Genomic DNA, 19,488 nt, shown 5'->3' with positions numbered 1-19,488 from the left:
ACATTCAATGAGAACGCGGCATTTAGTTACGTAATATATACCTAATAAAATAAATTAAAATCTATTTACCAGCCTCCCACCAGATCATCTCCCCACTCCTCGTAGCCATACTCTTCAAAAGATGCAGAGCGTTTGTCGCTCCGCCAGCCAAATAAGCATTCTCTCGTCCCGGATCATCTATATCATCATGTTTTGAATTGGTAATATTCCCAGGCAGATAATCGTTGAATATGTCTTCAAGCTGCAGCGCCTCATCCGGTAATATATCCTCAATGGACATCAGACTCGAAAAGTCGCGAGCCTCTCTTTTGCTGGTCTTTTTATTTTCTGATATAACCTCATTCTTGTCATGCGTCTTTGTATAGAATTGCTCGATCTTAATCTGAGCAAGTGTTGCCAGGGCGAAGGCATATACCTTTTCGCCGTTGTTTTGCTGTTCTATGTTAGTGTATTTAAGTGCCATCAAGCAGTAGGCGACGTTCTGTATTATCGACGGTCTTAGTAATGTTACGTCAGCATCTATGAGAGATATGACGACGTATGCTGCTAGGGCTATGTCAGATGTGTCGCTGCGTAAACCACCCTGTAAGGAATAATCAAACATATTTACTTTTTATGAAATCTACAGTTGTGATAACTTCAAAAGTTGTTATGACTTCAAAGAGCAAATGCCGCAAAATACCATAATCATATAGCTGGGGTAGGACTCTGCTAAAAAGTAAAGTATTTTGATTTCTCCTGCACATCATTAAAAGCATTCCACATTATCAATCTGTCATTGATGTGTTACTGTGTCATTGAATATAATATCATGTAAAATATAACAAAAATTACCTTCATCTCTCTGTGGAAAACTTGTCCTTCGTTTCGAAAGCAACCGTTTTCCATTTGAGAGTCCAGTAGCCATTTTGTGGCCTTTTCAATGATTTGACTCTCGCCTCCGATGTCCCAGTTATGTTTGAGGATGTACAAATATTTCACACAGAATGCCGTCAGCCACGTGGAACCTTCGGGGTCTGACGATCCGAACGCAGAAAAGGCACCCGTGTCTGAATGTCTGAAATGCAGTTGCCGTTGATATCCTGAAATAGCACAATCATAATTTATTTCTTATATCATGTATTATCTTTTGCAGTTATTGAAAAATTATTAAACTGTCAACTGTAATGTTTGAATCAGTCAATAAAAAGGACAGCAATTTTACTGTCTATAATAATATACAGTATATTTCTCAAACCGTCTCGAAACAGTTCTAGACGAGAACCAACCAAGAGAGCAAGCCGGATTCAGAAGAGGCTACAGTCGTCAGGGAAATCATAGGGAAAGCATAGGAATTCAAGCTGCCATTATATCTTGGTTTTATAGACTATAAAAAGGCGTTTGATTCCATCAAAAAATTCTCAATTATAGACGCCCTTAGCAACCAAGGAATTTCCAGACGCTACATAAACATATTGAACAGTATATACAGTGATGCCACAGCATGCGTGAAACTCCACAAACGGTTGTGTAAATTCCCCATTAACAAAGGTGTCCGGCAAGGTGATACCATTTCACCTAAACTATTCACCGCTACTCTTGAGGACTTATTTAGGAAACTTGATTGGGAGGAAAAGGGTGTTCCAATTAATGGGGAGCACCTCAGTCACCTGCCGTATTCTGGGGGTACCAAATTGGAAAGCGGCCACACTGGATAGGGACAGGTGGAGGGAGCTGTTGGAGGAGGCCAGGACCCACACCGGGTTGTCGCGCCCCTGATGATGATGATGACCTCAGTCACCTGCGCTTTGCAGATGATATTGTTATACTCTCACAAGACCCGAAAGACCTCCAAGGTAGAATGCAAGAACTCGCGGATGTCAGTCAAACGGTCGGCCTAAAGATAAATGTCTCAAAGACAAAAGTGATGAGGAACTGTTTTTCGGACCCTGCGATTATCTGTATTAATGGCACCCAACTCGAGCAAGTCAGCAGTTACGTCTATCTTGGACAGCAGGTGCCCATAGACGGAAGCATGCACGATGAATTTGCTCGAAGAACAAAGCTGGGATGGAGTGCTTTCGGACGTCTGAATAGTATCTTCAAGAGTGACCTACCATTATGTCTTAAGCGTAGGGTGTTCAACCAATGTGTGCTACCCATGCTCATGTATGGCTGCGAGACGTGGATCCTCAACACGAGAGATGTCCAAAGGCTAAGAGTCTCACAGTGAGGCTATGAGGAACGAGGTTAGGAAGCAGACAGGAGTACGCGATGTAACAGATGTTGCGAAACAGCTGAAATGGAGATAGGCGGGGCACATTGCTCTCCGAAAGGATGGCCGTTGGACAAATGCCGTCATCCAGTGGTACCCAAGGGGCACGAAACAGCCACAGGGTCGCCCTAAAAGCCACTGGATTGACGAACTGGTAAAGTTTGGTGGTAATACGTGGCAGCGAATGACACAGGACCGAGAGAATTGGAAGAAGCTTGGGGAGGCCTTCATCCAGCAGTGGATTGACCCCGGCTGATGATGATGATATACAGTAAGTCCGAGACTTACGTGATTAATAAGTTCTGAAGATTTTCATGTAAGTCGAAATGTCGATATAAATTATACTGATGGTTTTATAAATGCGTTTAAAAATTAATAAATGTAAAAAATCTTAACACCACTGCACATTTATGTACTGAAATATGACTATATTCTAAAACATTAGAGCGAGAGGTTTAAAAGAATACTATTTTATGTAATAAAAATACTTTATGCAGTCATCAAATGTTTAAAATAAATATAAAGGATAATAAGGCTTCAAAATTATATAAATAGATTATCTACAACGTTTAAGGTATGTCCAGGATCATGCTTTGAAAATAGAACAAAAGCTCCATTTTGACCTACGCTGAGCATGTCCCCCCTTAATGTGGATTTTCTTTTAATTTACTGATGGCAAAGAAAACTCATGACAGATACTTATATCTTTTAATGTTAATCACGTTTATAAGATTTTTTGAAATACATACTGGTATTATATTTAAACAATATTACTAGAGTGAATAAGAAAGCAAATCTCATCTCCTTCTGTAAGTAAAATATATTAGAAAGAACAAATTGTAGATTAGACAAAATGTATAATCATAATATAAAAAATACAACATATAAAAAATCAGTGGAATTTAATATAATTCTACAAAGCAAATTCTACATAATATGTAACTCAATTAATTAATTGAACAAACCTATTAACAAATTTCGTAAGGCCTCATCTTTCATTTCTCCCGACACTCTTTTACCGACCGTTGAATACTCCAATGCAATCAGGTTGTAGGAGAGTATCGCCATATTCTGTTCTCCGCATCCAATCGGCAATGATATCAGATTGTCGACATTCTAAAATAAGTGATATTTAATTATTACAACACAATGTTCTCGAATCATAGAGACCATCGGTTGTTTATTCTCCCAAGGTGCAGAACCAACCTGCCACTGGTAATGCCAATTGGGAGGGCGATAACTATGTTCAACGAAATTGCCTCGGGTGTTGATATATTCCACCTACGTGAGAATGAGTTTAGGTGGACGTTGTTTTATAAATTCTTAAAATAGGGTCTGCTTCACTCATCTGGGGTACTTCCTTGTACCTATCTAATTTATCTACTGATCTATCTCTTTTTTTATGTAATACTGTCTTATATATCTTTGTTTCTAAATGTCATGTTGTGAACGTCTTAAACTTATAATTTGTAATGTCCACAATATGTAAAAAAATAAATAAATTGAATCAAATTCACCAGTACGCTAATCTGATTTATTGGCAGCTATAGATAAGCTATCGTGACATAACTGTTTACACGTAAAAGTCCTGACTGTCTCTCCAACCTCATTCTTCAAGAATAAGGGAGATGCGATTTCATCATTTTATAGTACTATTTGAGAGATTGTAAAAATCGGTTAATCCCAAAATGAGTCTCCGCGGTGCGGTGTAGTTTGGTTTTTTGCCAGCAGGTTCACTACTATTGTTTTACTGCACAGGCGCAGATCAAAATAACCCTAACTGTCGCATAAAAATTCAGAAGCTTCCAAACTTTATTGATTCACAAATGCAATCTTGCAACTGCAGGATAATACATGTTTACACGTACATTTTCTTGTTATGGCCGCGATAATACATACTGTCACCGGTAAATCCATGCACATATAAACGGGGTATTAGAGTCAAGCAGCAGTTATTAACAAAAGTTCAGGGATTATGCTGCTTAGGTCATGTGAAATAATACAAAAAAAGAGGCAGATCAAGAATTCAATATTTTTTATGGCTTTTTCTAATAGTTTATGAAGTTGTTAGAAATTACGTATATTGAATAAAGAATGTTACTGTAACAAGTTGAGGAATAAATGGATTCTACGCGGGCATCCGGAAAATTGTCAACAACTTCAAACTCTCACAAGCACCATGCAACAGCCACACCCGTCACTAGCTTCTTTATACTTAGCATTCTGTTGTACTTTGTCTTCAATTTGTCAGATATTTTCCATCCACAATCCAAATGGTACAAGATTATACGAGAATAAACAATGTAAAACTAAAACCGCATTTTGACTCAATATGTACTATATTATCTTATATTGAGATTGATGTAAATTCGTTAAAAAAAAAATAATTTAATTAAAAAAATATTAGCAAGTGCAATTACGTTAAAACTAAAATTTGGAGAGATCCGGATACCATTTAGGAATCAAAGTTAGTATCATTAATACCTAATAATTACAAAAGATGGTCTCCAATATAAACGGCTGAGTGGTTATGAATTGTATCGGTAAAGCTCACTGCCCGGATTGTGATGAATTGGTTCCAAGTCCCAATTGGTACAAGTCGGCATATTTTTGAGGTTGTTACACATTTTGATTAAGCCTAAACAAATTATTCCGTATTGCTTTCATTACTGTTGGTACGTGTTATTACCAGATCTCCCTATAATGTCTCTTGTATTAACATCTTAAATGTGGTTATTTACAATACCTATATACCAAAATTTCCTCTTACAAACCATAGCCATGGGTCCAGAAATATCGCCGACTAAAGACACAACCCAGTCTTCTGATTCGTCGACGCAGTCTTTTCTATCGATTGTCCACGACACTTCAGCTTTGTTTGTCAATTCTGAAACAAAATATTAAAATCATAATCCTAGCATAGACATTAAATGACAATCAAAATATGTACCGCTGGCTTTAGAAATATAGTTTTATCAGTGGACACCAAAATTTCCTGGGGTCTGGGATTTGGCTATTTTATTAAAAAAATTCTCACTATTATGCAATAAAGTTGTATTACCTAAATCTGGGGTTCACAGAGTGTGTCCCGCGAGATTTATGTTAAATCTGTATTATTTTTTATTCTTCATATCGAACATTAACAGTTATTCAAAATTAAATTAATTACATACAAGTTTGATACGGTCGATACGACAGTTTCATATACCTTGGTTCTCTCGTAACTCGATATAATGATAATACAGAAGATATCAACAAGAGAATCATGTCTGCGAATAAATGCTACTTTGGCCTGTTAAGACATTTTAAGTCCCGCATACAATCTCGCCGAACTAAAAGCACTTGTAAAGCCAGTGCTCACCTACGCATCGGAAACCTGGACATTAACTCAGCGAAATGAACGAGCCTTGAACATCTTTGAAAGAAAAATTCTCCGCCGTATATATGGACCGATCAGGGACGGTACCAATTGGAGGAGAAGATATAATGCTGAGCTCTATGGGCTGTATGAAGATTGCAGCGCAGTTCAATCAATTAAGATTGGGAGACTGCGATGGCTAGGTCATGTGCACCGTATGAATGACAATGAACCGGCAAAGAGAGTGATGTCCAGCAATCCAGAAGAAGAGGCAGGCCAAAGATTCGCTGGTTGGATGGAGCTGCCAGTGACTGCCGTATTCTGGGGGTACCGAATTGGAAAGCGGCCACACTGGATAGGGACAGGTGGAGGGAGCTGTTGGAGGAGGCCAGGACCCACACCGGGTTGTCGTGCCCCTGATGATGATGATTTAAAAATTAAATATCCTCTGGCAAGAATGAATGTTCCCCTAAATATGCGGTTTGAATTAATAGATTTGCAAGAGAATGTGGAAGCAAAAGCATCTTATGCTAAGAATTTAATTGAATTTTACAAAGCACTTCCACTTCACTTCACATGTATATACAAATATAGTTAAACATGCTCATCAAATGGCTTCTTTACATATTTTGTGAAAAAACATTTTCTACAATGAGTATTATTAACAGATATAGCAAAATTAACAGACAACCATATCACATCTGTTTTGCATATTCACACCACAAACTTTGAGCCTAGATTGCTGGATTTAGTTTCAAACAATCGCATAAATCTAATGGTGAAAAAATTTAAATATTACTTTTTAGTGTATTAAGAGTAAATAATAATGTATATTTAGCTAAAAATATAAGATTGAAATAATTTTTATTTTTTTGCCTGTTTTGTAAAAACAGAAAATATTTACAAAAGAAAAGCCAAATATTTTTGATTTCAAAATTGTCCCTGACGAAAAAATTTGTAAATCCCTGACCTAAATTAATCTCAACCTAGTTAACATTGAAATAATAACATGAGATTTGATGAAAAAATGATTAGAATACTTCCGTATTTACCATCAACGCAAAGCAATGCAGATTTATGATTTTCAACAGGAATCCCTTCCGGCACAACCAAAACTGCTTTCATCACTCTATCCCTGCAAACAAAAAGAATTATTGCTGAAATATTTTGTTGAAATTTTGCCAACAGCAGAATAAATTCTTAACGCTAAATGAAGTGCTTTTAAGGACAACTAGTGACATGTAATTACAATTAAAAAGAAAAATAATATGTAGATCTTTTAAAAGTCAAAGAACAAATTGCATGAATTAACAAAAAAACTGTTAGAAATAAGAATTATTTATCGACCACCGCATTTATGAGCTATAAGTCATACACTTAACATGGAAATATCAACCTTAGTTCTTCATGACGTTATCGAGAACGTTCTCTGGTTATGAAATAAACCATCTAATATGAAGTGTATGTCAATCGCTCGCAAAACATTATTTCAACGATTGGTCAATGTATTTGCCATTGTGCGTTTGCGGTCGCAACTCGACAGATTCACGAGTGACACTTGACTTTGCAAGTCATTTTGTTCCCATTTATATTATGTGGAACTGGTTGATAAAAAAAACCATCATAAATAATTATAGTTTTTCCAAAATTCTGATAGATACTTTTTATTTTTATATTGAAATTGTTTTAAGATATTAAATATCTGAAGAAAATGCTTTGCCCTATAAAGGGTTAATATTAGACTGCGGCAAGTATATCACATGTACTTGTTTAATCCTCAGCATGTCATTTTTTATAGTTTCAATGTATTCTTTATTTGTTGTTTGACTTAATAAAACGCAATTTTTTTTTTGTAGTACTTTAAATAATTCAATTTAAAAAATAATTCTTTATTTAATTTTTAATAAATCTTTTTTATTTATATCAATTCAAACTTCATTATAGTGGCCACGATCAAACAAACAAACAATTTCCTTTTACCTGAAGTCATACAAATGACTCATTGTTTTGTTCTGATTGCACAATAGATGCATATGGTTCTGTATCTGCGCCGTGATGCTGATGTTGATTGTCCTGAGTTGGTGAGCCTTCACTGTGAAATGACTGACCAGAGACTTCCCCTGATCGATGCACGACACCTTGTTCACCACGCTCTCCGTTTGGTGGGAAGTAATTGTCGCTGAGGCCCCCGGCGTTATTTCCAACTCGACAGTCACCTTTAAACAATCAAACAATATAATAATGGAAAAGACTTCGGAAAATCGTAAAAAAAAATTGGACTGAATGAGCTTGCTGAGTGTGGGCTTTTCAAAGTTTAAGATTTTCTATAAATGTTATATTTATAAATCTTAAATCAATTACAATATATAAAGCATATGACCATCCAATAATTTATTGAGGGGCTGAAGATGAAATGAGTTGTGAGAAGTACCACAACACTACATATATGACTGAAACATGATTCAAATATGTAACTGCTCTAATAAAAGTTATAAGTATTTTAATCCTATTAGCACCTGTACACTTGCATGGATTTACTGGCACCAATAGTGTGTAAATTAAATAACGAACTAATAGCGCCTGCACATGTACATGGATTTACTGGCAGCAATAGCGTGTATTTTAAACACTATCGTGATAATAACTATTGACATGTAAAAGTGCTGACTGTCTCTCCAATCTCATTCTTCAAGAGTAAGCGAGACGCGATGTTGTCATTTTATGGTATTCTTTGACAGGTCGTAAAAATCTGTTAATCTCAAAATGAGTTTCTCCGCGGTGTAATTCGTTTTTTTGCCGGCAGATTCGCCACTATCGTTCTACTGCGCAGGCACAGATCGAAAAAATCCTAATGCATGACAATTCAGGAGCTTCCAAACTTTTTTGATCCATGCATGCAGTCTTGCAACTTACACAGGGTTTACACTTGCATTTTATTGTTATGGCCGCGATAATACGTATTGTCAGCACTAAATCCATGCACGTGTAAACGGGCTATAACATTGGATTATATCCCATGGACTCCTGTATAAAAAATGTTACCTACTATTCACATCTAATTTGAATATTTTGGCCTGCTTGTCCTCTTTTAAACACTAAAAGCATTAATAAACCAAAAAAATATCAACATATTTTCACAGGATAATAAAGCCTTATTTGAGGAACAATACCTCTCTATTATAGAATATTAAAAATAGTTATATAGAATTTACATTGCAAATATTCTCAACTTGCACAGTCACCAGTATATTCGTTCAATCCTGAGCACCCCAAGTATTGTAATATATTAATATTGTATACATACAGGCAAATTCTGCTCCATGTAATTGTATATCTTATAATACATTCTGACATCTTCACCCCGTTTCATGGTTTTTGGCGTGGACAGCTCAATAAAAAATGGCTGAAACACTTTCAATATCCCTGTTTGATTATTGACGGGCGTCGCTATCCCCGACCTACTGATACAATACGCCTGGCTCTCCCATTTTGTGATTTCGTCCGGGACTGTCGTGTTGATATCGAGGGTACCATTCGCATCCATGATTCTTATCTGCCACAGCCAAGTCTCGGGGAAGTATGAACGAAGCTTTGGATATCTCTCGAGAGCGGAATAAAGAGCAGCAGGTGTATCGCTGATGTCCGGTGTCGGTTCTGACACCGGACATTCCACTCTCTCTGGTATGAGATCTGTAATTATCTCCATCCCCGCACTGAGGAACGTCTTTAAAGTGTTGTCGAAGTATATTCTAACTGACTCGTTTTTTATGTCTGGAACGCGGTCTGAAAAATAAATGATTAGAGATTAGACCATAGATATTTTCAATTTGAAGTAAACATATAAAACCGCATTTGGACCAAGCGAGCGAATGTTTGTTCTTGCATATATTTATTTCATCTTTACACTGTTTCTTTGTTGTTAAATGTCATATTGTGAATGTCTTAAATTTGTAATTTGTAATGTTCACGGTAGGTACGTAAAAAATAAATAAATTTGAAAATAAATAATTCTTCCCCCACTCCAGCCAAATTATTATGCTCGCTCAACAAAAAGCGTTTACATCAAGAGAATTCCGCTGGAGTGGGGGAAGAACAAAGAGTATTATTGACAATAATACTCTTGTCATCAGAAAAAAAATAATAAAACAAAAATTGTCGTTCAAGTCCGAAATTAACACTGCAAAACTAATGATTATCCATTTTTACTCTGTTATTATTTGTTTATTCATCTGCGTCTCTTAAATTTCCAGCATGAGGAAGATCATCATAATATTCTTTTGTTTCAGGCCGGCAAAATGTCTTCAGGAACTGCAGCTAATTGTATTTTGCTGTCGATATCGGTTGTTGTATGCTGGACCGAGTAGTTGGAATTCATCTGCATTTAATCTAATCTAATCTAACCTTAAAGGTATTGGCAGTTTGATAAGTTGACAATACTGGCTACTAATTCTTCTATCGGACATTCAATGTTATTGCTATGCAGATGCATGACTCTCAGCAATCTAGCCGTGTTGTTTTTTGAAAAAGTCATTTTTCTCAAGACTGTGAGCAATGTTGGCTAATAAAAAAATGCAGAAAGTTGCCATATGATCTAGGCTATCGAGCCTGAAGGCCCGCTTCAGGATGTGGGGGCCATGGTTACCATACTTAAGTCATATTTCAGTTTTGTGTGACATTTCTTGTTTTACCTTCATTTGATAAAAGATCTTTTATAGTCTAACACCAGCCTATATTATGATTTAGATTTTTTTTTCAAGACACTAATAACAACTCTTAACTACAATTATAAGGGATGGAGTCCTCTTCCTTCCTCAATTTATAAATGATAAGCTGTGGGCAGTGACGTCCCTAGATAAAATGCCGCCCCTAGGCAGCGCCAAAATGCCGCCTCATTTTTTTTATACATTATTTTTATCATCCTTTCATGAGTCCAATATCTTAGAAATGTGTCGTATGGTTACATTACTAACAAAATATCAAACTAATTATTCGCAAAACGTGTCGTTTCTGGTCACCAAGGACGTCGAAGGGCAACGAAAGTAAGCTAGATATCGCGAACCCGACAAAACCAGTGAGTTCAATTTTTTAATGTAAAGGTATTTTCGTTATTACATACTAAGGTTATGTAGCTCATATCTATATATTCCAAATGATTTTCCTCGATTTGCCGCCCTTCGAGTTACTGCCGCCCCCAAGCGACGCTCAATCCGCCTACCCCCACGGGACGTCACTGGCTGTGGGTGTCTCGAGGAGTATACGGTATATTTGATTTTATACGGTAACAATACAATAATTTGATATGCGCGAGTATAATAAGTTTGAGGTAATTTATACTGGAACTACGGCATAGTCAGAATTGAATAGCTCACGTGACTCTGATAAGGCTTACGGCTAACCGTTTATCTGTTTTCAGAGTGCAAGCAAGACTACTGTTGTTTCTCTTGACGAAGCCAAGCTCGACTCAAGTCAAATAGGCCCCTTCTCTCATGTCTATGCAGTGATAACCCTAGACAAAATGCCGCCCCGTACTCTTGTCGTTTCTGGTCACCAAAGACATCGATGGGCAACGGAAGTAAACTAGACATCGCGAAACCAACAAAAAAAATACAGTCTTGTTAAACCATTTATGTTAATTAATACATTTTGTTTCCAATCAGTGAGCTGATTTTTTAAAAGGAAAGATCTTCGTTATTAAGTAAGTACTCAACTTACGTAGCTATTTCTATATATACCAAATAATTCTCCTCGATTTGCCGCCGTTCGAGTAACTGCCGCCCCCAAGCGATGCTCAATCTGCCTACCCCCACGGGACGTCACTGTGTCTATGTGATAAAGTTTGGGTGCTATGGTGGGAGTGCCTGGACGGTGCGGTATGCAATGTCTGATGAGTGAAAGAGAAAGTATTCGACGGACCCGCGCTACACAATTTATTATTGTTTGCTGTGGCTAAACAATCTAGATAACTAGTCTAATTATTCATTTTTTTCTTTACTTAGTTTACAACATTACTAAAATATAATATGTATGTAAATGCATATAAATAATATTACACACTACCTGCATAGCACACATTCTCCATAGACTCCGCATAAGTCCTGTTATATCTAGTGTCGATAAAAGATTTCAATCGCTTCTCAACATTATGTCTGACAGAGGACTCTGGCATGACGTGTTGAAGAGCAACATTTGTGACACTCAATAGACAAAGAGCAGGGCCTGTTGACCGCAGGCGGAGTTTCACAGCTGATGATGGAGCTACGGTATCTGGTAGCCATTGTTGGTATACCTATATTCAAGATACACATTTTATATATTCCAAAATAGTACAAACAGTATTATCATATGAATATGTCTATTAATTGAGGCGCTAAGTACCAAAAAATTAAAAACTGACATTTTTATAGAAAAATGTTCTACATACCAACGCCAATAACGTCAACAATGGTCTAAGGGCCTCAAGCAAGTCAAAAAAATATAGTCAAATATTTTAATCTGGAGAAGTTGTAAGTCCGTTGGCGTGTTTTATATTTAATGGTGTAAGTACCATTGCAGTGGTCAACGATATTCAATATAAAATGGCTGACGACGGCGTTTTGACACTCGCGAGTTCTGTTAAAAAATGTCGTCAAAAAGGTGAAGGAAGGTTCCAAAATGTAAAAAAAAAACTAAAAACCAGTGGCCAGAAGTACTCCACACACAATATCAAACCTTTGACACAGGTGTTTATATACTAATCAGAAAAATATCATACCTTGTTATAGAAGCAATCATTAACGTTAAAGTGCTTATTGGCAACAACAAATTCTCCATTGGATCTGATGAAATAGACAATGAGATAGCTGTAGGGACACATCTGGTGCGAGATCTTCACTGTCATCATCATCTTGTATACTCCCGATTCGGAAAAGCTCTCCTCGGGACATTCGGCATCCAAAAAATTAGGTCCAAACACCGCCTGCATGTTCTGCACGTCGTGGATTGGATATGGACACTGAATTGATGAGCCCCACCGGTACAACATGCCTGAACGAGTGATTAGCTGCAAGAAACATGAAGTGAAATCATTATCATTATCATTTGTAACAGAACAGCTCAGGGTGGGCTCTGGCCTCCTATAGTTATCATCCATCCCCATTCTGGTCTATCCTATGCTATTTTCGATCCTCATTCATTCTGAGCCACGCAATCTAACCATCCCAATTCAGGCCTCCCAACACTCCTCTGAGCAGATGGCTTTGCATCAGAAACATTCCAGGCTAGTTAGTTCATTCCTTGGATATAATCATGCCATATGAGTCTGAAAATTTTGATGCTTTGGATCATGCATAGCATATTTAAAAAAAGTTTATAGTTAAAATCAAAGAATTTGGAGGAAACCTTCTACAACATAAATATTATGTAGAACGTAAATGAAGCTGAAAAAAGGGGTTACTAAGGCTAATTACAGTTGAACTTGGTTATTACGATCTCGGACATAGTGAGATCTTGGATGTAATGAGGAAACATTTGGTTTATGATTTTTTCTATACATTTATTCACTGTTATAACAAGCAACTTATCGGATATACCGAGTTAAAATACTGTTAATGTGTCGATCGTTTAAAAACATTTCGACCCTAAGCTTTAAAATCCGATCGGACAGGATGCCGCCGGGGACGGATTACGTTTATGACGCTAGTTAAGTGTCTAATTGTTGTTTTCGCCGACAATAATGAAAAAGTATCCACGCACAGGGTTGAAAAATTTAAGGTTTGTGAAGTCAGTAGGTACCCAACAGCATTCATTACAATAAACAACTTCTTTTATAGTTTATGAATGCCATAATATATGCTTGTTTCGGGGATTTTTACGATGGTTTTCAGATTTTTTATCTTTGACTTTTTTTGTTATGTGACCGCTCATTTAAAAATACCTATTCTTTGATATAATGAGTACCGCTTATTACGAGCAAATTCAGTCGGTCACATCTTCCTCGTAATAACCAAGTTCGACTGTAGTTGAAATAGTCATTTTGCATTGCAGAATCATTTGTAGTAAATTCACACTTTTACACTCTGAAGTTGCTTTAAGAAAAAAACAACTTTCACTATTTAAGATATTTAGATGTACAATTACAAAAAATCACAAACAACATCATGTAATACCATATTATACAGTACTACAAGATATCGAAATAAGCCAACCCATAATAAAAACACAGTTTAGGAATCGCCATTACGAACAATAATACTAATTCAAATGAATCCCTCTAGGTATTATGAACAGTCCAAATTTTTTGATTGGGTGATTTTGGTGGTTACATGTAAATTGTACGTATTACATTTCACCGTAGCACAATTCGCCTTGAGCTTTCTTATCGGAAAGAGATGAAAAATAATATTCCAATTTTATTAGATTCAATATAAACGTTAATTTGATATTAATTGGTTTCAAATATCTGATAATAACGCTATAATTATTGTTATCAGATATTATCGATTTGATATTTTACCTAACCTAACAAATAATCCAGTATATCGACTTATTTGCTGCTGGCATCCTGTAAACCGACAAGAACCGTATTTTATGTAGACATGAATTTTATCTCAGTACTATACGACCCAAAGAGGTTGGACGGTCTTTAATATACGACCATATATTTCCGATACAACATTTCACAATGTGTTACGTATGATACGGCAAACTGTATACGTAAAAATTTCCGGACACGGATTTTGATGGGTAGAAGTCCTTGCTCGCAGAAGCCATAAGGATTCATAAACCTGAAAAGGTCTATAAATCTGAAATAATGGTAATTTACCATGACCGTATTATGGGTTGGTTAAATTGATGACTGTTTTCTAAGAAATGGATATTAGCCATTCATCCAATCCGTTGATTTCTTACTCTGGATCAAACACAATAAAATTATTATGATAAAAGTTTGTTTGTTTAACAATGTTATGTAATTTTTGCCTGATACAATTCAAACCCAGCTTAAAAAGACAGAAGTTTCGTCACTACAACTGAGAATTACATGAACTTGCTTACCAAGTAATGCAGAGTAATCGGTTTAAGTGGTTCCTTAGGCTTTAACGTCACAAATACGGGGAAAGTTTGCTTAAAACCCGGGCGGATTCCTTGAGCCCCGACGAGCGGTGAACCAATGTCCATATTTATCTTGGAGATATTTCCCCACGAGTATAAGATGGAGGTGGTCATCGCGAATTGCTTCTCCGCTGTGCTTAGTTCAAATTCCTGCAGCGGGTGATCCAAGACCAGTGTCTGAAAATCAATAGTAATGTTGTTTGTGTAATAATGTGATCAATCCAATTGTAGTAATGAGGGTTAAACGGATACAGTTGAGTTTAAAATGTGATCGTAACTATTTTTAAAATTCTGTAAATGAGGTATTATTTATTGTCAAATGATTCATTATTACTATTCCACGAGAAAAACCTGATATTTCTCTATGCTTATTAATGGTCTTAGTGCCCATACGCAATTGCGGCAGGCCGCCTATCGTTTTTTGTATGCAAAGTGCGATATGCGGCAGGCCGCTGCGGTTAGCCGGCATACAAAAAACGATAGGCGGCCTGCCGCAAGTGCGTATGGGCACTTAGTGTTTGAAGGAAGAACAGGTCATGGATAGGTGTAACAGAATAGAGTAACCTACTTTTAGATGAATATACTCCAAGTTCTGATCGAATCCGATTGAGAAGGCAAATGATGCATATCCTCGAGCATCAGTGACACCTGTCTCGCAATCATCAATCAGTGCACTCGCCAGAACATTGCCGGCCGACTGGTTTGCCTTCAGGTTTATGCTTCTGCTGTCGTAGAGCACTTGCGAGTACTCAATGTTGTCAACCTCATCGATCTGGCCGTTTAATATCTTGCAGAATTGCACCTTTGCATCGGCGACTCCAAAGTTTTCCCAATTTGTCACTCGTACCTTGACATGGAAAGAAGAAACATCCAGCAAATTAATGGTTAGGTAATTAAAGAGTTTGGACTCTTATAAACCATATCTATTACAATATTTGATGGCAATTAGCAATAGTAAATGTTAATATTCTGTACATTGACGCATTGAAAAATGGTAGTTATAAAATCATGTTTACGGTGGAAAGAACACATATCACTCACCTATCTTTTTTTAATAATGGCTTATCAATCTTAAATTCTCACCAATTTGTTATTCGTGTTCAGTTTCAAGATAGAAATGTAAAAAAAATTATCCTGTCGATTTACTTTCTGATATAATGAAAATCAAACATTTTACTACTTCACTACTAACATGGGCAGTGCAGGAGCATCTGCATATTATGACATGTGTTGAGCGATGATTCATAAATCCCTCGGAAACTCCACTCGCCCCCTGTGGGCTTTCTGTCTTAGTACAATTAGTATAAAATAATATCCATTCAAGTCAAAAACGATGCTTTGAGAAGATTGTCACAAATTAACCTACTTGATTTGAAAAAAAATATTTTTAGTGGTCTGACACCCTGCTCCCCGAGAGATTAGGTACCTATACCTGACATGCCATCATAAATATTTGAGGCGTCTAATTGCAAAAAGCGATAAGTCCACAATTCAATATTTTCGAGAAACAACGTTTTTATATTTCAAGCTTCAATTATTTGTTTTAACATGAGATTATTTTTTCCGTTGTATTCTATGACGGAATTAGAACCAAATGGCAATTTATTTCAGCCGATAAACTCTTAAATGTAATAAATGTAGACAAAATAAAATTGGACGTAGCGCTATTTGTACCTTACTTTTTAATTTACTCCGTATAAGGTACATATTTCCATGGCATTATCATGAGTTTACCAGTCTCTACAGCATGAGAGACGCCCTTTTCAATATTGAACGTTCCCTTATTGGTTGACTTAAACACGCGCGAAATCAACCAAGCTTTAAATAATATGAAACACGGACTTGGCGCTTTTTGTAATAAATCGAGACTTAAAATATTTTTTTTCATAGGGTTATGTCACGTTTTGAAATTTAGAGATCAATACATATTGTGTAAAATTATACAAAGAATACGTGCGTATTTTTTTCTCGATTTTGACCAAATGTGAAGTTATCGCTTTTTGGAATTAGACGCCTCATTTCACCATAAATGTAACCACTCATATCGGACATGCTGTGTTCTTTTTGGTATTTTGTATTCATTAGTTTTATCTCTAATAGAATATAAATATAAAATAAGATAATATTGGCATACCTTGACTTTTTGCGGTAAACCAGGCTTAAAATACTGCTTGTGGTTGTTGACATATTCCACTTTTACAACATTCGGTGAAATGTGCGATACGGCAGTACTGTTTTTCCAAATTTTTGTTCCAGCTTCCTACAAAATCAATACAATCTTTGGTAATATAAAATGTAAAAATAAAAAAATAAACTAGGAAATTGCGACAGTCATCAAGTATAAAATATATGAGGCTATTTGCAAACACGGCTCATTTCCAAAAACATAATTTGCGGCAAAATGCAATACACTATTTCACAGACTAATAAAAGACAAATTTGTTTGATTTTTTAGTTCATGGTATGGAGAGGTGCATGCTGGGCATAATGCGAAAGGACAAAAAGAGGAATGAGTGGATAAGGAAGCAGACAGGGGTTTGCAATGTGATAAAGTTTATTAAACGCCTTAAATGGAGATGGGCTGGACACATAGCTCGAAGAAGAGACAATCGTTGGACAAATCTAGTCATCCAGTGGTATCCAAGAAGTACAAAACATCCGGTTTGAGGCCACTGTCTAAAAGTTCATTTAAAGTGTATTTTTCTTTACAAAATGTCATTCAAGGTTAACTTTTCAACAATATTGGAATGAGCTCAGTTCCTTATTTCATTGACAAGCAGGGGAACTCAGAAATGATGAGAACTGAAATGCCTAATGGGTCAGGAGTAGCAGGTAACTGATTGTGAGTAAGGAATTTTCCGGGATAAACTTAAACACGTGTCAAGAATACGTCATACGTCGAATACTGATAACTGCTCTCGGTTTATGCATTGGCACTTATTTAATATTGGTGTATTACACACACTATTACACATGCATATTTCGTGTTTCATTTTCATAGGACACTCACACATTCAAAACCCTGCATCAAAATGTAGTGTATTGAATATAGCCCTATTGTAATTCTATTTATTATCTGTTCTGTGAGGATAAGCCAAGCCAAAATATTTAAATTATATACGGTAGCCATGAAAATAATATTGACATTCTATACACCATCTCCATAAGATATATTACAATGTTGGGAATAAAATGCTTCTATCTTTTCATACAAAGAAGTTATCCCGCTTCACATATAAATGTGTGTGGTGATGTGAAAACTGCTCCTAAATCAGATTTTAATTATAATTATGTGTCACTTGTACTCGTTTATTCCTCGCCACCTTAATTATATTCTTACTTGGAAGCCAATATCAGCTATAACAACTTTGATAGAGTTAGTTAGATCCTGGGAGAATCCTAGTAATTTAGTCCTGACGGTATGATTGTAGCATCCTTGGGAATCGTTAAGTTCTGTCGTAAAGTGAACTCTTTGTGAATCGTAAGAGTCTGACGACACTGTTACATCCAGGGTGCCTTGTACACCTGCGCCATACATATACCTGCAACATTAACAAACGTCTTTAAGAATGCAATGTAACAAAAATTTACATTCGTGCAATCATTTTGTATTAGAATACCTTGCACAAATTGTCCAAATCATCTGTTTAAATGTGATGAGAATATTTTTGTCGTAATCAATGGTCAGATAAAATGAGGGCAACATATAATCCGTCACTTGGAATGCCTTTATTGTCGCCGGTATCGAAGTGTCCCGGCTTTCAACAACGATGCGCCATTCTCCCTGAAAACATTCACAACTTTTTAAAAAATTTGAATCAAAATTCAAAGATTTCAACTATTCTATAGCCTAACATTTTTTATCAATTTCGGATTATTAATAACCATTATTATTTAATTTGAATAGGTAGGTACTTGTATTATTGATATTCTCATTAGTTAACTCCCTAATTCTCTAAATTTCCATTACGTTACCCAGTGCCATTGTTTTGATGTAATTTAATGACGATTTGTACGATATTATGATCTATTAGGTATTCTTTTTTACAAAAACTTCAAATATTCATAATTTGTTTATTATATTTTTTATTGTGATCCTTGACTTAATAGGTAGATGATAAGGTTTTTACCTACTTTATTTTATTAATTTGTTATATAAATTAGAATGAACTGTCATTGTCAGTGTGTATTTATTTACCATTGGTGAGTGCGCATATTGCCTGAAGATGCCGAAACGTGAAACCCGAGTCGCAAAAAAAAAAACTCAAATGGAATAGTACAAAACTTAAATCCTTTAGAATTTATGTTCAAATTCCATCAAATACCTGATAGTATTAAAACAGTCCCACGATGGCCGCGTGGCTTAGCCGCCGGTCTATGGTGTCGAGGGTCCCAGGTTTGAATCCTGGGTTTGGCAAGTGCACATATTGTTTTTCAATTTGTGTGTGAGTCAGGGTATGGACCTAATAGGCTGAGCAAGTGGCTGACATCCATTTCTCGTAAAAAAACAAAGTCTGTTAATGCAAACCTCTACTCTGTGGAGGCCCATATTATGATCCTATTAGGATCGGACATGGTCGGAAAAAAAAAAAAAAATATTCATACTTGCTGGGAATATTTGTCGAGTTGGTATTCTCTCTCCATGACGCCCAATTGTGTGGTTATGTTCGTCCATCGAACCACCTTCACGGGTCCTCCAAAGATTTGCGGTGGGGCTTCCACTGATACCCTATAAATCTGTAATCACAATAGCACCATTTATGTTTACTATTGATTTTTCCTTGTATAG

General features: G+C 36.2%; 2 protein-coding genes across 2 annotated transcripts in view; one reads left to right on the top strand and one right to left on the bottom strand.

Annotated features, from left to right (window-relative positions):
• Positions 1–19,488, top strand: part of LOC147074236 (uncharacterized) — a 626,724-nt gene that overhangs the window by 496,095 nt on the left and 111,141 nt on the right. The gene's annotated exons all lie outside the window — the stretch shown is intronic.
• Positions 1–19,488, bottom strand: part of LOC147074239 (murinoglobulin-2-like) — a 50,135-nt gene that overhangs the window by 15,288 nt on the left and 15,359 nt on the right. Inside the window, exons 5-19 of the mRNA XM_085943833.1 lie at positions 19,305–19,436; positions 18,320–18,483; positions 18,040–18,241; positions 16,834–16,959; positions 15,268–15,546; positions 14,643–14,876; positions 12,364–12,651; positions 11,670–11,898; positions 8,917–9,395; positions 7,593–7,828; positions 6,665–6,747; positions 5,029–5,141; positions 3,220–3,370; positions 835–1,082; positions 70–583 (exon numbers count right to left, since the gene is read on the bottom strand). Coding sequence (XP_085799959.1) covers positions 70–583; positions 835–1,082; positions 3,220–3,370; positions 5,029–5,141; positions 6,665–6,747; positions 7,593–7,828; positions 8,917–9,395; positions 11,670–11,898; positions 12,364–12,651; positions 14,643–14,876; positions 15,268–15,546; positions 16,834–16,959; positions 18,040–18,241; positions 18,320–18,483; positions 19,305–19,436 — 3,478 coding nt within the window. The remainder of the gene's footprint in view (positions 1–69; positions 584–834; positions 1,083–3,219; positions 3,371–5,028; positions 5,142–6,664; positions 6,748–7,592; positions 7,829–8,916; positions 9,396–11,669; positions 11,899–12,363; positions 12,652–14,642; positions 14,877–15,267; positions 15,547–16,833; positions 16,960–18,039; positions 18,242–18,319; positions 18,484–19,304; positions 19,437–19,488) is intronic.

Source organism: Rhyacophila brunnea, unplaced genomic scaffold (assembly GCF_057557595.1).
Source record: "Rhyacophila brunnea isolate RB1 unplaced genomic scaffold, BYU_Rbru_1.0 scaffold_16, whole genome shotgun sequence".
Lineage (NCBI taxonomy): Eukaryota > Metazoa > Arthropoda > Insecta > Trichoptera > Rhyacophilidae > Rhyacophila > Rhyacophila brunnea.
Note: the sequence above shows the minus strand (reverse complement) of the source record. Positions and strands in the feature narration are given on the sequence as shown.